At 42.1% G+C, this 17,820-nt stretch overlaps 1 protein-coding gene across 5 annotated transcripts in view; it reads left to right on the top strand.

Annotated features, from left to right (window-relative positions):
- Nucleotides 1-17,820, top strand: part of DGKH (diacylglycerol kinase eta) — a 215,421-nt gene that overhangs the window by 46,744 nt on the left and 150,857 nt on the right. Inside the window, exon 1 of one of the 5 annotated variants that reach the window (XM_044286091.1) lies at nucleotides 10,164-10,269. The exons of the other annotated variants lie outside the window; for them this stretch is intronic. Within the exon in view, the coding sequence (XP_044142026.1) occupies nucleotides 10,207-10,269 (63 nt within the window). The 5' untranslated portion in view covers nucleotides 10,164-10,206. Of the gene's footprint in view, nucleotides 1-10,163; nucleotides 10,270-17,820 lie in introns of those variants that run through there. 5 annotated transcript variants of the gene reach the window in all.

The following is a 17,820-nucleotide window of genomic DNA, read 5'->3' as shown; positions in this document are numbered from 1 at the left end:
CCATCCATTGCCGGCTGTCCTCTTTCAGAGCCATGTCCCAGTGCCAGTGAAATAAAATACTTACCTTTCCTGTAGGGGCGCCACTCCACAGCTCCTTCCTCTTCTTCACCGTGCGCTGCACTAGATCCTGACTTCACATGGCGACGGGTCATAGTGCACACTTACATGCACTATGACCTGACGATGTGTCAGGATCCAGTGCAGCGTGGTACGGGCCGGCGGGTGACCACGGAGCGGTAAGTAATAGCAAGCGTTTCACTCCGCTCCGTGGTCACATGACACAAACTAATCCTCTGCAAAAAATTTGCATCAGTGATTTTTTTTTTTTTTTTTTTTTTTTTGGGTGTCGAATTACTCGATTCAATCCAGTAATCGTTTCAGCCCTATTGGGAGTAGAAGTCCACTTTGACAGAGTAGTCCGTGGAGTAGATACCCAGCATGTTCTGTCTGTAAGGGGGGTTTCTAAAATTGTGAACCCCTTTTAGTGAGAACCTTGGTTGTAGCTCTTCCAGTTTTACCACTGAAGGCTCCTTGAGGCTGGGTTCACACCTGAGCGTTTTACAGCGCGTTCCTACGTGCTGTAAAACGCTCAACAAGGAGAAACCAATGATTCCCTTTGGGAATGGTTCTCATCTGGGCGTTTTACAGCGCGTACGATCGCCCTGTAAAACGCCCGACACCCCAAGAAGTACAGGAGCTTCTTTGGGGCGTCTTGTCGCGCGTTCCCGTACATAGACTTCAGCGGGAACGCGCGACAATAGGTGTTCGCTTGTCTCTGTATGCGCAATTGCAGACGCCGGTACAATCGCGCATACAGAGCGCGCCTTTCAGAACGCTCAGGTCTGAACCCAGCGTTATAGTTTTGCATTCACTTGTAAGTATCTTTCAGTCAGAACCTGTCAGAAGCGTTCTGCTCTCCAAACTGCAACCGTGAAGTATCTGTGCCTTTTTAATTGTCCTTACTGTCCAAAGTAGGTGCAGGATTATGTACCTAATCTTATAAATAAAGTTTAATAAATCTACTGTAAATGCCCTTAAATTATTTTTTTCTAATATACTTTATTTTTTGTTTTCTATGCAATATATGCACCTGAGGTTCCTGTGCCCATAGTGCTTTGCCATCCGTACTCCCTTTCACCGCTGTGTATAGAAGTATGGATTCCCCGGCGGCTGCCTGTCAGGCAGGAGCTCCACAGCACTTCACTGCTCCTGTCTATAGCAACTTTGCTCTCCTAAAGCCTTGCATGGATGTGCTATGGCATGCTTTATCAGCACGGGCACAGGCAGAGGTGTGCTATGCCGAGTTCCTGCCTCATGCCTGCTTTCTCCGCTCTGCTTGACCCTGCCTCATACAACACTTTAGCAGTGCGGAACGGGCAGGTGCAGGGAAGGAACTCTGCGTAGCACATCGCTCCCCTGCCTGTGCCCGCTCTGCTAAAGCCTGTCATGTCCGGCTTTAAGAGAGCAGTGTTGGTACAGACAGGAGCAGCGATGTGCCACAGAGCTCCTGCCTGTACAGCGCTCAGTGCGGCTGCAGGTGAATCCATCCTCCCCAACACAGGTTTACGTAAGTATGGATTTCAGGTGCCTATACTGCATGGAAAACAAAAAATAAAGTATATTTGAAAATGAATCATTCTGAGGTATTTACAGTAGGTTTTAATAAACTTTGGAACTTTAGGTACACTTCAATAAGAACTTTAACCCCTCTTCATGTTGTATGCTAATTTCATTTTTGATGTCGATGAGGTGGAGAGAAGTCTGTTTGCCATCCCCTGAGGCCCCCCGAGGGATATGGAAGGTGTCAGGATCTGCCATGGGTTTACTATACACATCGCATCCGGAGGGAAAACTCGCTCGTGTGAAGGAGCCCTAATCCTGTGATATCTGTCTTTGACATCGGCTATTCTTTGGATAGGTGGTAAATGTTTGTAGGACAACCCCTTTAAGGGTCATTTTACATCTTTGAATTGCAGATATGAGAGGTGTTACTTTTGCGATTGTTTGAATTGGTTTCTTTAATGGCTGTCATAGCTGTTTCTTTTTCCACTGAAATGTAGCTTCTGCTTTCTGGTCATAGGATAGCCCAGTTGAATGAATATGGGTAAAGACTAAGGGCACCTGTTGTGTCTGATAGGGGATGGCATGTTCTCTAGACAGCTTGCCGCTCTTCATTATCCTCTCTGCTGCAGTAACGTGATGGCGGCGCAGAGCATTCATCTCTGCAAGTGCCTATCATAGGCCAGTGGACATAGGTGCGCAGGACAAGTGGGCTATGTATGAACAGTGCTCTTGGGGTTTTATTGAGCATTAACACCATTATCTCAACAATACAGAAGTAGCACTGCCACTTCATGCCATGGAGACTGCTGATAAGGTACTTTATTTAGCCTCTTACTGACACAGCCTTTTAATTTAGATTTTTTCTTTTTTTTTCTTCTCCCATAACTTTTTTATTTTTCTGTTCACATAGACAAATCAGTTTGTCTATGTGAACAGAAAAATTAAAAGTTATACTTCTTAAAGTGGTTGTCTCACTTCAGCAAATGGTATTTATTATGTAGAAAATGTTAATACAAGGCACTTCCTAATGTATTGTGATTGTCCATATTGCCTCCTTTGCTGGCTGGATTCATTTTCCATCACATTATACACTGCTCATCTCCAGGGGTTACGGCCACAGCTGCAGCACAGATATTAGGTGGCTGGGATGTGAACTGCTGCACATGCCTGCCTATGCCCGCACCCACAGTCCCGGCCAGCAGAGAGGTCGGCGCTTTTTCCTATAGTGTGCAAGCACGACCACCGCTGCTGGATCGCAGGGTTTTCTTTTTTACGTTCCCTATGCACAAAGATTGATGTTTTAATTTCATTCTATGAGTCAGTAGGATTACAGCAATACGAATTATCTTATAGTTTGTCTTCTGTTTTAATACATAAAAAAAATAATAATCTTTGAAATAAAAATTCTTTTGCATTGCCTTACTCTGACATCTGTGATTACATCTACAGAGCTGGGTACGGGCCCGCTTGTTTTTCTCTGGGCGATCTGTAGTTTAATTTGATACTATTTTGGGGCTTGTGTGTGAATTTTTGATCACTTTTAGTTCCATTTTTTTTTTTTTTATTATATATTTTTTCTTCTCCTTTTGATTTCCTTTTTTTTCCGGCTAAGATGTTAACCATACAGGGTAAATACTTTTCAGTATTTTCAGATGTGAAGCTCCTAATAAATCTTCTTTTTTTTCCCCCATTTACAATAATAAAAAATAGATTTGATTTGTAAAATTCTCAGTTTTTTTAATCTATATACAGTACAGACCAAAAGTTTGGACACACCTTCTCATTCAAAGAGTTTTCTTTATTTTCATGACTATGAAAATTGTAGATTCACACTGAAGGCATCAAAACTATGAATTAACACATGGAATTATATACATAACAAAAAAGTGTGAAACAACTGAAAATATGTCATATTCTAGGTTCTTCAAAGTAGCCACCTTTTGCTTTGATTACTGCTTTGTAACATTTTAAAAAATGTTTGAAAAAAAAAAAGGGGTCTAGATAGGAAATGTGATACAGCAGGCCTTAAAGCATTCAGAAGGACCCAGGCTGCCATAGCAACCAACCAGCTTCTGCAGCCTCTTTGTGGGGTGAAGGGGGGGGGGGGGGGGTTTAGTCACCATGAGTGTCCCTGGTAAATAACTGCTCAGTGGTTGCTTTTTGCCACAGCATGGAAGGCCATGATTGGAGTTGTCACCGGTCATGGACATTAACACCAGGCATCTGCTATGTAAAACGGGCTTCCAGAGGGTTTCATGCCCACCCAGCTCCTGACTGGGCGTCATCTTTAAAGGGAACCTGTCATGTGGATATTTGATTATAATCTAACTAATTATATACAATCATTAACTACTAAAAAGTACCTTAGATGTATTCACTTACTGGTGTGACAGATGGTTACTTCATAATATACACACAAAGATGCTGCATGCTAATGAGCTGATTTGAGTCCAGCGTATATTTAATTTCGAGCTATAGCCACTCCCCTGCCCACCTGCTGCTGATTCATATGGAAAATAACTGTCAATCAGCAGCAGGTGGGCGGGGAGAGTCAGGAGCTCATGAATATTCATGACTCATCATTATCAGCTGAAACTTTTCAATACAAGATGTTGGCAGATTGACTGGGTCAATAAAAGAAAGTGACCCAGCATTTTGCTAAGAGAATCTGTCACTTATTTATGTTGCCCTTAGTTAGGACACCATAAAACTGGTGACAGGTTCCCTTTAAAGACAGCTGCCATACATGCCGGACACATTAGATCCTAATTGTTTGAACCCACTAATTTTAGCAGTTGCCAGGGGAAATAATAATAATAATAATAAAAGGATCCTGGCTGAGAGGTGTGTGGCAGCGCTTATTCCCTTCTCCCCATTGAGACTACATGCACTATTGGCTGAATGGGGCAGGAGGTGTTTGTTAGGAGTAGTTCTAGGAATTCCACTGTGCCCTCTGACTTGTTTTCCCTTGAAACTGGTGTCTTTAGGAACTATCTTCGTCAACTCTGACCTTGTACTCCTTAAGATGCCGGTTTCAGTGTGAAACATGTCGGAGGAGGCTTTGGGCTTTGAAGTTCTCTTTCAGTTGTGACAAGTAGCTCTCGAGAGTACTTAGAGTGGTGATTTTGTATGCACATGCATCCCCAGCCTTAGAGGACATTTGACTTCTTCTGAAACATCTGTTTTAGTAACTGGTGGTATTCCCCTAAAATTTTATGAATGAATTGCCGACCATCTGCAATAAAGGTCCAGCTGGGTGTTACCAGTTAGGGGTGTGAATAGTCAAACACTGGCAGCACTGTTTGAATAGTATCCAAATGTGCAAGGACACCCCACCCCCGATGTCCTTTCCGCATTTTGCAGACCGCACATCGCCAACACTTAATAGAAAATGCATATTCTTGTCTGCAATTGCGGACAAGAATAGGACATGTTCTATTTTTTTTTGTGATCGGAACTGCGGACCTGGAAGTGCGGATCCGTAATTCCGTGTCCGGGCAGCACATCGTGCTGCCCCATAGAAATGAATGGGTCCGCAATTGCTCATGGGTCCGCATCCATCAATGTTCACATGATGGATGTTGAAAACGTGCTGAAAAAAATCTGCGCAGAATCTGTTCTGATTTTCTGTGCATTTTTTTTTCAGCTTCCATTTCAATGGGAGAGTGCAGAACCCGCAAGATTGAGCATGCTGCTTCTTTTTTCCACACTGTGTTTTATTTTTTTTCAGTTCTGCTTCCCATTGAAATAAATGGGAGGCTTTTTAGAGGCATTTTTTGGCGTGGCAAACGCATGAAAATAGCGCCTGTGTGAACAGGCCGTAAAAAGTCTAGCAAATCGGTGCTGTCCAAGCCACAAGAGGACACAGTTTTAAATTAGAGGGGCAAAGGTTTAAAAGTAATATAAGGAAGTATTACTTTACTGAGAGGGTAGTGGATGCATGGAATAGCCTTCCTGCAGAAGTGGTAGCTGCAAATACAGTGAAGGAGTTTAAGCATGCATGGGATAGGCATAAGGCCATCCTTCATATAAGATAGGGCCGGGGCTATTCATAGGATTCAGATATATTGGGCAGACTAGATGGGCCAAATGGTTCTTATCTGCCGACACATTCTATGTTTCTATGTTTCTACTTCTGCCATGGGGCAGTGTGCGCTCTAATAAGGGAACACTGCTCGTAACCATTTTCTTCGGGCTTTTAGAATTTATTTTTTTATTCTAAGCACAGTACACACTCAAAAGCAAGCTGTTAAATGTAGATTAATAGTTAATATTACCCACCTCCTTCGGTGGTCACTCATTTTTCCTCATTGTTTGCAGTGTCTAAGGCAGGCATCCTCAAACTGCGGCTCTCTAGCTGTTGCAAAACTACAACTCCCAGCATGCCCGAACAGCCTACAGGTATTGGCCTACAGCAGGGCATTGTGGGAGTTGTAGTTTTACAACAGCTGGAGGGCTGCAGTTTGAGGATGCCTGGTCTAAGGCCTGATTCATAAGCAAACTATTAATGCCTATTTTACTAGGAAAAGTAAAAGTTAAAAAAAAAAGTCATGAAAGTATATTAGAAATATGCTTTTTATTACATGTACAGTATATTTTAATAAAGTTAAACTGAAAGTTTAGGTAGACTTTATAGGGGCATTCTCACTTAAGCAAATTGCATTTATTATGTAGAGGAAGTCAAAGGGGTTGTCCGGGTTCAGAGCTGAACCCGGACATGCCTCCATTTTCACCCAGGCAGCCCCAGTTCATGCTCCGATGCGCTTCCTTGCCCTGCGCTACATTGCACAGGGCAAGGGCTATTTTGTTTACAATAACACACTGTCTCGCCGAAGCTTCCGTCCGGCAGTGTGTTCGGTTATGTCACCGGCTCTGATAGGCGGGCTTTAGCACTAAAGCCGCCCATCGGTGCCGGTGACGTCAACGGGCTTCCTGGGAGCTCCATGAAGAGTCCGGTACGTCACCGGAACTCCATGTACTGCTCCGATGCTCAAGTCAGGGGGGCTGCCGGGGTGAAAATCGAGGTATGTCCGGGTTCAGCTCTGAACCCGGACAACCCCTTTAATACAAGGCAGTTACCAATGTATTGTGATTGTCCATATTGCCTCCTTTCCATCACAGGGGTTACGACCACTGCTGCAGCATAGATTCAAGGTGGCCAGAACGGGAGCTGCTGTGCATGCATGTCTTTGTGCGCTCCCATGTTCCTGGCCACCAGAGAAGCTGGCACCTTTTCTCATAGTGTGCAAGCACGACCACCGCTGCTGGATTGCAGGATGGTCGCAACCATGGAAACGATCAGTGTATAATATGATGGAAAAATGAATTAAGCCAGCAAAGGAAGCAATATGGATAACAACAATACATTAGTAAGTGCCTTGTATTCACTTTCTCTACGTGATAAATGTTATTTGCTGAAGTCAGAAGACCCCTTTAAGGTCTTCAGTTTTATTCATTGGTGGCTTTGGCTTCTGTATAAAGATATTGGAGCTGGACCACCCAGGGTTTGCGCTGCACACTGTGATACCAAGCTGAGCAAAGGGCAAAATTTTTCTCCCAGTCTCTCATATTCCGCCCAAGTAGCCATGTTAAAAATGCTCCTCTTCATTCAAAGGATACTACCGCCCAGGGCAGTAGGTAAGTCCTAGAAAACCCTTTTAACTATTTAATAACCTTCACTCTACATAGTGTACTATGGTATTGTTCTGAAATGATGGCTTCTACATTAGCATGTTGAAAGCAGGCTCTTTAGGGGTGTGATATAGGTTTGGGCCATACAGAGAAGACCTGCTTGTTGTTCACTTGGTTGTCCGCTTTCCAGTCTCATAAGGCAGGCGTTGATCCATTTTTGTGGATTTCTTGTATTTTACTACTGCAGACCATGCAGTTGGCAGCGTAGGAGCTGACGGCTCATTCCTAGAGAGCTGCTGGCAGCGGCACAGCTTAGGAATTTCTGTAGCAGGTAATTAATCAACTAACCTTGCTTTTTATATCACGGAGAAAAATGTGCAAGTGTGTTTTGCCCTGGACGTTCAGCCTGTCTGTGACCCTTCAGTGTGCAGACTGGTTTTCGTAGAAGCTTGAGAATATCCCTTGTCTTCAGTTCTCGGACCACTGATCATAAGGAGCTACATTAATACCTATGTTGGAAGGTATTTGTTGTCAGCTTTTCTTTAACCATTTTTGCAGGAATTTTAGAAAAGTAAATTCCTGAAAATGGTTACCTGGTTTAGAAATTTAATGTATCCTGCGTTACTAGAGGGGACCCATATGCGGGACCATCCTCTATGGACCGGTGCAGAGGGTGGTTACAAAGGCATCCATGCTGTGGAGCTGTTTCTCCACCTGGATTACAAGTACCAAGCCTCACAGGTTCAGGGTACGCACTTCTCACGGTTTTGACTTCAATTGTTAGTTTTGAAGGGGGCAAAATTAGTTTTGTCGGATTTCCTAAGTCATAAACTTCTCACCTTTCCACAGGATTGGTGATAAATGTCCGATTGACACTATGGTCATGAATGGTGGTGGGTCCTGTGTCCTACCATATGAATGAAGTGGTGGTCCAGCAGGTGCGCTACCACTCAGTTCACCTCTGTGGGACTAACAGATAGCAGAGCAGTGCACACAGGACAGCCTATTCATTTTATTAGAAACTGTACTAGTGTACCTTGGGACTTCAGGGAAATTGTTCTAGTTTTTTAATTCAAATAAAGGGGGAAATAAATCTAGGTCTCAATGCCAATAATTTACTATGAAGTTAACGGCAATTATCATTACATTGTCCATTATGATGTGCATATTTCTGACCCGTCATATCTGTACATACTACTGCCTAGTGACTGGATCATGTGGACTCTTCTAGTTAGGACAAAAGATGGCTGGACCATTGTACAGAACAAGCACTTTTACCCCCTGTTTCCTTATGGCTCTTGTAATAATAATTATATTATATTATTAGGCAATTGTAGAGTGTAAAAAAGAACGTGCTGTGTACAAGGAGACCCACGAAAAAGTAGCCCGCCTCCAATATCTCCAAATCAAACTACCTAATAGTAAATCTGTTGCTATGGACATCTAAGACCAATTTACTATTGGGTAGTTTGATTTGGAGATATTGGAGGCGGGCTACTTTTTCCTGGGCTGCTCTGTATAAGGATGTGCTATATATCCCTTGTAGATTGTAACCCCTCGTGGGCAGGTCCCGCTCTCCTTCTGTACCAGTCTGTAACTCGTCTTGTTCATGCTTAGTGCAATTGTCTGTATTATGTATGTGTACCTCTTCTCATATGTACAGCGCTATGGAATGAATAATAATAATTATAATAATGTTATACAGATTTGTGATTCATCTAAATAAATTAAGTTTGTAAATATTTTTTATAAAAAAAATCTACCGACTTGCACCTCCTATGCAGATGTTTGTGTCTCCATAGTTACAGACTACAACCTAACCCTGTTTAAGGCTAGTTTCACACTAGCGTTAAGACATCTGGATCCAGCATTGCCGGAAGCTACCACATTGCCGTGAGGCCCCATTTACTCTAATGGGGATCAGCGGAGATCCAGCCACAACTCGGCAAACATGCCAAGAAGCAGCACGCAGCGTTTTTCATCAGCCTGAATGGGGACAGGCGGCAATGTGGTAGCTTCCGGTCTAATAGCGCTAGTGTGAAACTAGCCTAATTTGAATCTGCATTTCCTACTCCTTTTTATCTGTCCTCTCAATAAAAATGTTCTTGATTGCAAACTTTCCCTTCTCCAAACACCTAAAAAAAAATAAAAAATAGAAAAGTGGACGATAGCCTATGACTATGAGAATATGTAATGGTGTGAATAGTGCTAGAACTAGAGCATATACCTATAGAAGCAGTATGGCAGGGCAGTATTTTCCTTCCAGTACATTCTGATATCTCTTCTTTGTCTTCATGGACTGTTTGCAGATGCTCCTGTCAATTGTATGTGCACCATCCATTTGACAGATGACGTGTTGGTTCGGCCTAGCCTTTAATCATGGCTCTGCCGATTGCCGTTCTGGTGCGCCATTTACGTTTGTTTCTGATGAAGCAGAGCTAGAAAGGTTTGGGTCTGCCGATGAAGGAATAGATAAGGGCTGGAAAATAGTTGTTATCTCCCTCATTTACTGCTCGTTACAATTATGGAGGAAATGACAGGCCGTCTCTCTGTCTCGCTAACGGAGCCATTTACCATATTTCAGGATCGATCACATCTAATTACAAGCACTGGGCCTGAACTGTAAATGGTGTAAAAGCCTTGCTTAAAAAGAAGAGGCACATTAATGGACATTAGGAAACTGTAGGTAAATTCAATTTGCAAATTACGTTTGCTGTGCAGATCAAATGTACACAAACCAGATCTAAACGGCAGATGATGGCAAATTGGATTTAGCTACTTAAAACACAAGCTCCAGATTTGGGTACATGAAACTTGGTGTTCCCCATAAACCTCCAGCCAGATGAGAGTGCTTAGTATTGTCGGCTCGCTCTGCGAATCTAGTGCCTTCCCATCTTGGTCGTGTGCCAGTAAACTTCAGTATGCCTGAGTCTCCTTCCCTTGCCTCTTCCATAAAGCACTTGGGCACTGACGAGAGTTCCTCACAAAGCTCCGACCTTGGGGCATGTGTAAATGTGGGATCAAGCTATACTTTTCTGGAATTCCTCTTCCCAGACAGTAAATGTTTGTCTTGAGGTACGTGTGGTGACTTTTTCTAATTTATCGCTCTCATATATCCTCCGAGTAACTTTGCTGAGATGTTGTTGTTGGAGAATATTTGTCTTTTCTGTTTGTTTCCCTGTAGTAATGTTCTCAAGTGGCTTTACTCGTCTGGGTGACCGGATGTCTGGTCAGATCTGCAGCAACGTTCTCCTCACTCGTTTTCTAGGAGTCCTCATCGCTGTTGCTGCCTTCTTTCCTACAGCATCTTAGAAATGAACTCCTTTTTGCATCCATCTCCTAATAAAACTCTAATGTAATATCCAGGCAGATCCTTTATGTTTTTCGTGTCTGCTGGGTAGATTAATAGATTCTGCACCCTATATTTCTTAGCCGGAATGGTTCAGATGAAGATAAATTTGAGATCCGCTGATAAGGGAATCTGTTTTTCTAACCGTTGACTGGTTTACTGCTGTTGAAATCTTATCTAACGTTCTGCTTTAGGAGATTGGATTATATAAGGTTGTCATTGTAGTGCTTAAATCAATTCTGCAATATTACAGTCATGGCTCTATTGTTGCTTCAGGACAAATTGTATTGAGTCAGATGTTATGGATGGACCATGTTGGGTTTTATGATGAAATTATAGGGCCACTTGTGCTGCCTGGACTTTGCATCTCTGTCAACTCTTTTGAAGTTTTAAATTAATTTCATCCTTTTTCTAGAGTTTTCCTTTGTGAAACGTTTTTGGGAACATAATGCATATGCTCATCTATAGAGCTGTGACGCTGTATATAGCGATTAGTCTTTAGCTCATACATTTTTATAGTAAGATTGTTCCATGTTTGTGTATGGGCATAAAACTTGTATTATGTGTGTTAAGACTGGTTAACTATTAGGACCTGTCCGTATCATGTTTCTGCCTATGCTTGGGGTCTACATGAGGAAAAGTCCCAGTGTGTGCACCATGAGTATTTATACGGCACTAGTCCTCCGACAGAGTCCAAAAGACCAATATACAGAACTGTGGTGTGGAAAAAATGGCAAGTAAGAATGCTTTAAAAAAATTGAATCGTTAGTTTAATTTGATCAATTAACAAAATGTGTAAGGCTACTTTCACACTAGCGTTCGTCGGTCCGCTCGTGAGCTCCGTTTGAAGGGGCTCACGAGCGGACCCGAACGCAGCCGTCCAGCCCTGATGCAGTCTGAATGGAGCGGATCCTCTCAGACTGCATCAGTCTGGCGGAGTTCAGCCTCCGCTCCGCTCGCCTCCGCACGGACAGGCGGACAGCTGAACGCTGCTTGCAGCGTTCGGGTGTCCGCCTGGCCGTGCGGAGGCGTGCGGATCCGTCCAGACTTACAATGTAAGTCAATGGGGACGGATCTGTTTGAAGATGCCACAATATGGCTCAATCTTCAGGCGGATCCGTCCCCCATTGACTTTACATTGAAAGTCTGGACGGATCCGTACGAGGCTATTTTCACACTTAGCTGTTATATGCTAAAATAATGCAGACGGATCCGTTCTGAACGGAGCCTCCGTCTGCATTATTATGATCGGATCCGTTCAGAACGGATCCGATCGAACGCTAGTGTGAAAGTAGCCTAAAGTGAATGAACAAAAGAGAAATCTAAATCAAATCTGTATGTGATGTGACCTCCATTTGCCTTCAAAGCAGCATCAATTCTTCTAGGTAGACTTATCCACCGTTTTTGAAGGATCTCTGCAGGGAGGTTGTTCAAAACATCTTGTAGAACTGACCACAGATCTTCTGTGGACGTAGGCTTGCTCAGATCCTTCTGTCTCTTCATGTAATCCCAGACGGACTTGATGATGTTGAGATCAGGGCTCTTTAGGGGCCATATCATCACCTCCAGGACTCCTTGTTCTTCTTTACACCGAAAATAGTTCTTAATGACATTAGCTATATTTTTGGGGTTGTTGTCCTGCTGCAGAATACATTTGGATCCAATCAGTCACCTCCATGATGGATATGTATCTGCTTATATTTCTCAGCATTAGGCTACATGCACACAAACGTGGTTTGTTTCCGTGTCCATTCAGGTTTTTTTTTTGCGGATAGGATGCGGCCTATTCATTTTGTGTGCTGTCCACATCAGTATGTCCGTTCCGTAGCCCTGCAAAAAATAAATAAATAAATATAGAACATGTCCTATTCTTGTCTGTTTTTAGGCATTGTTACAATGGATCCACAAAAAACAAAAGAAAAAAAAAACAATGGCATATGGATGTCGCCTTTTTTTTTTTTTTTTTTTTTGCGGATCACAACTGCAAAACGCATACGGTTGGGTGCATGTAGCCTTAGAATACCATTAATCCTGACCAAATCCCCCCCCCCCCCCCAGTTCTTCCAAACATATGCAGTTGTAGGGGTGTCTCTGCATTGCCACGATTGACTATTAGACAGTGCCACATACACAGCCTAATAGACTGTTTATCGATGTTGCAATGAGGTTTTAATGCATTGGTACACGGGGTAAACCAATACTTTATAATAGCGATGTTCCCTAGTGGGACTAAAAATAAAGGTTAGTAAAGTTTGACAAAACATTTAAAACCATTTTTCCATGAAAAGTGGCTTTATTTTGTAGAAGTTAAAAGAAAACATGCACATGATATTGCCGTGTTTGCCACAACCCATATACCTGTTAATACCCGAAAAATGCAAAAAATACTAATCTAATTTTTTTTTCCCCTATTCACCCCCACAAAAAAAAATCTTAAGTCCCATGTACCCCAAAATGTTACCTATTCAAGCTGCATCTTGTCCTACAGAAAATAAGCCACATATGGCTCTATTGATGGAAAAATTACAAAATTCTATGGTTTAGAATGCAGCGACATAAATTAATATATTTGCATGAGAAGTGCTATTATTGTGCAAAAGTAGTAAAAAATAAAACCACCTAAAACCATACATATTTGGTATTGCGGTAATTGTACTGATCCATAGATTAAATGTAACTTGCTAGTTATGCAACACGCTGAATGGTGTCAATCTAAAGTGCAAAAAATAACTGCTTTTATTTCTTATTACCACCCCAAAATTTTTATAAAAGTTAATTGAAAAGTTATAAGTACCTCAAAATGGGCTAAAAATTCAAGTCATCCCTCATATGTCGTACTTTTTCCTTGGCTAAAAATATTTCTCAAAGTGCCAAGAGGATTGTTTTTACTTGGCCAAAAAACACCTAGTGCGCCCTCTGGTTTACTGTTTATTGCGTCCATACATCACTGTTCTTGTTGCAGTGTTTTGTAGTTTTAAAAAACTGGCAAGACCACAACAAGCAGCTGTGTGTGAACGTACCCCAAATGTTTCCGGTTACTGTTCACATTGCAACATAATGAAAAAAAAAAAAGGAGAAAATTAGAATTGTAATAAATATGGATAAAGACATTTACCTTCCGCTCTTCAGGGTTTTGTGCTTTGATCCCTCCGCCGCCCCTTGAACCCCTTGGATCTCAGCGACTTTCAGATAAACATCCAGATTTCTATTTAAGGAAGTAAATGGTAAAGTCATGGAAAACGACTAAAAATAGTAGCGGCTAAAAGTTTTTCATCCAAATACAGATGAAGATGAAAACTTCCTTTGCCTGTTGATCTAGAGCTCTTGGAAACTAGATATATTCTTTAATGTATGTATATATCCATGCAAGAACCGCAAGCAGTGATCTCTCTCTCTCTCTCTCTCTCTCTCTCTTTCTCCACCTGGGGTTGCTGGAAAATAAGTGATAAGAACAGAAGGCAGACATTACAGTGAGCTAAGGTTGTGAATGCATTTGTTACTTTGATGGTGGGTAAGATTATAATATACTACATGACAGCCATAAAGGTACGGAGAGTGGCTGCCTGCAGCTGCATACCCCCAAATTCTAATCTGTGTTGTCTCATTGAAAATAACTTCCTTATTGAGTGGTGTTTAGAATAATTGTGCCCAGAAATACCGGATTTAAAGCTTTTGAAACTGTTTTTTTGGACGCACAGTCATTCCATCATTGGAATACCAATTTGCAGGTCACATATACGTTAGTGCATGTATATCAGAGCAGCGCTAATAGTCTACAGGCTGAGTTCACATCTGTGTTGACTTTTCCCCAAAAAAATAAATGAACCGTTAAAACGGATTGAATCTTGGATGCAGTCAGAAAATGCTCAGTTTCTGTCCGTCATCGATTGACTGTAATGTTAAAGACATGAAAGAAAACCCTGAAAGCTCTTTGTATATATAATCATTATTGGCCAGTTTTCCTGATATCACATTATATGTGGACCAAAAAGCTACAACTGTGATATTTATGATGCCTGATATGAATATTTTGCTAATGTTATGTATCATGCCTTAGAAACAGACTATTCGGGACCAAATTTTGGCGCAGACAGCACGCCAAAGTTTCAGCTGTGGCCACGAGTGTTCTGCCTCCCATTGTTTTCAATGGGAGACGGCACTAAAACTCGTGGCCTGGTGGTAAAAATCTGGAACCATGCAAATAAGAGAGATGTCCCTTCTTGGTGCACAGACAGCCGCTGCTTGAAGCTGTATGGCGCAAAGCCACAAGCTGGTCCGCGGCATCTTAAGTGAACAGACACGTCCCTGCTGGACGCGGTATGTGGACAGCCACCTCTTGAAATTCTGAGGACCTAAACTGCAATTGAGTTTGCGGCATCCTAAGTGAACCCGACAAAGTTTTTGCCACATTATACGAAGTGGATTTTACCAGCTTCATAATCTGCCGTGTAGACAGCCCCTTAGATCTCCTTTGGTTTGGCTCCTGATGTTCGTCACTTGAACTCTTGGCCTGTGGATAGTCAGATGCTCTTCCTTCCAAAGGAAAATTTCAGGGTTAATGTACATGGTCTGTTTACAGGGTATATATTTTCTCTATCACACATGCACATAATTACAGTAGTGGAATACAGTAGATTTCCATGATGTCTGCAGATGGCTTAAATAAAGTTGGTGATGTGCCTTTTTGTGTTTCGTTCCAGCAGTTTCATTCTCATGGCTTTTATTTTTAGAAAGCACGTGTTCAGAACTCACAAAATGGTTTAAATTACATTTCTTTTTTTTTTTTTAATCTTGACGTGCTGGTCACTTATAGATGAATAATCTTAGAGATCGTCCACACCACAACTGAATGTGAAGGGTTGTGCTGCTAGTCAGATGATCGTTCATTGCTGGGGCAATTGCCTACACTCAATACAATGCAAGGGAATCCTGCGCCAAACCTGTGCAAGTGTCACTTGGGAATATACATAATAATAAGCTTTATATAGTGCCACCATATCCCACAGAGGGTATGTGTACAAACCAGAATATACTTCTCAGACAGTATTACAGGCTAATATACAATTGAAATACTAGTGAGGGCCTTACTCGCAAGAGCTTACAATCTATGTGGAAATGGGGATGAAAAACAAGAAGTTCAATTTTTGAGAGATTCCGTTTCAGGTAGAGAGAGGACATGATGTTAGAAACAGCTGGTGTTTCGGAGTACCGCTTTAGTGATGTCATGCAAAGAAGTATATAGTTGGGTGTCATCGTAGAGATGGTTGTAAAAAACGAATTACTAAAAGTCCGTCCGATAGGGTTTGGGTGGAGAGAGAAGATGAGAGGACCTCGGACTGAACCCAGAGGAACTCCAACATCAAGAGGATGAGGAGAAGTAAAGCCAGCAAATGATACACTGAAAGAGCGTCCAGAGAGAGGGAGAAATCCAGGAGAGAGCAGTGTCCTTGAGACCAGTAGTGTAGAGCATACTAAGGAGAAATTTGTGGTCTACAGTATCAAATGCTGCTGAAGTATCAGTAGAGAGTAGTTGCCATTCCTTTTCGCTGTCAGGGGATCATTAGACATGTTTAAAGGGGTATTCCGGTCTGTTTAAAGTTATCCCCTATCGCTGGGACCCCACAGATCATGAGAAAAGAACTGAGTGGCCAGTCGCACATGCAGGCATCGGGCCCCATTCTTGTGATCGGTGGGGGTCCCAGCAGTAGGATAGGGGATAAATTTAACTAATCACAATACCCCTTTAAGCATGGCGTATGCGCTGCAGATTTTCTGCCAGTAGCACTAAAGTAGATAAGAGTTAAACTATTGTGGAAAAAAATCTGTGCAGAAATTGACAAGTGGGGTGGAATTTCAGTCTGCAGCATGTCAATTTACTTAATGGATTTTAAATCCAAAGCACGTCAGCTGATTTTGTGGATCTTACCCTTTACAATGCATAGGGGGAAATCTGCAGCAAATCCACATTTAAAGGCCATGTGAAAAAGTGATTTTTTTTTTTTCCTGGCAATTCAGTGGTTAATCCATAACAGATTTTTTTTTATTTTTTTTTCCAGTTTATGTTTTGCGTGGGTGTAGTTTTAGGAATTGGATCTCCACGGTAAATAGAATAAAAGCTGTCATTCCAAAACCATACCGACCCAATGAATGGATTTCCTTTTTCTCTTAAGTTCCTGGGTCCACTAAGTAAATGATCCGCAAACCAACTATTAAAGAGTTTATAAAACGCACAATAAATGGGCGCTGCGGCTGCGCGGGAGATATCAGGTGTTAGTTGGAAAGGATTAGTGTTTATGTTTTCCATCAGACATCTGCGCCATGCGTTTCATTGCTTGGCTTTACAGACGGTGGTGTCTCCCATATAAAGGTGTATTATTATCAGCAGCATCACCCTGGAAACCTAAATTTAGTTTATATTTGGTCATTCGTTCCAAGTCTGCCATGATGGCAGTGGAGTTCATCATGAGTTTATTTACCTCGTTGCTTACGGGGAGGTTATTGGTGGTGGTTTTTGCTGACTGTGCTGGGTTGTTGTTGTTATTATCATGATTCTTTTTGCTTCTCCAGTTGCCTCCTGCCACATCACGTGGAGCTTCATCATGGGTAACCCATTTCTAGTGCAGACATTGTAGGTTCTCCGGCTTATTTATAGCACTGTTTATGGCAGCATAAATTGTGTAATCCGGTTTATTTTTAGCCTCTATTATCGCATTAAAATAATACAAAATCTGCCGGTTCTGCTTATTCCTTGTCTTCTGACTGTAGGAGCAGCTGCTTTTATCTTGTGCTGTAACAAGCTTTTCCGCCTGTTTCCTTTTTTGCAAATATGGCCGAGCAGCGTGACAATCTCTGACAAACATACGTGGCCGGCTGCTCGGGCAGAGAAAAGGCTATCTCCAGTGATGCACGCCTCGGTGGAGGAAAGCGCTCTCTGCCCAAAAAGATCTCCATTGGCCAGGAGGCCGCCAGAAGCTAGGCACTTTTAGGGTTTGTGTACTTTATTTAGTTTGATGTGAAGAAATAAATGGTGGTTTTAAATATTATTTTTTTGTTTAGTTTTTTTTTTCTTCCAGTTTCTCTTATTGTCAAGTTGGCAGACTACCAGGGACTAAGGATAGGTGGTTGCCTGGAAACAGGTTGCACGCCGTAAATGTTAACTCGCCATTCTTAACCCTTTCCCTTGTACTAAATGTGCAGAGGAGGGAATTAAAGATAATAATATATATATTTATTTATTATAAAGAGAGAGAATCTCTGTAGCGGTTACCGTTATCAGA

Source organism: Bufo gargarizans, chromosome 3 (assembly GCF_014858855.1).
Source record: "Bufo gargarizans isolate SCDJY-AF-19 chromosome 3, ASM1485885v1, whole genome shotgun sequence".
NCBI lineage: Eukaryota > Metazoa > Chordata > Amphibia > Anura > Bufonidae > Bufo > Bufo gargarizans.
Note: the sequence above shows the minus strand (reverse complement) of the source record. Positions and strands in the feature narration are given on the sequence as shown.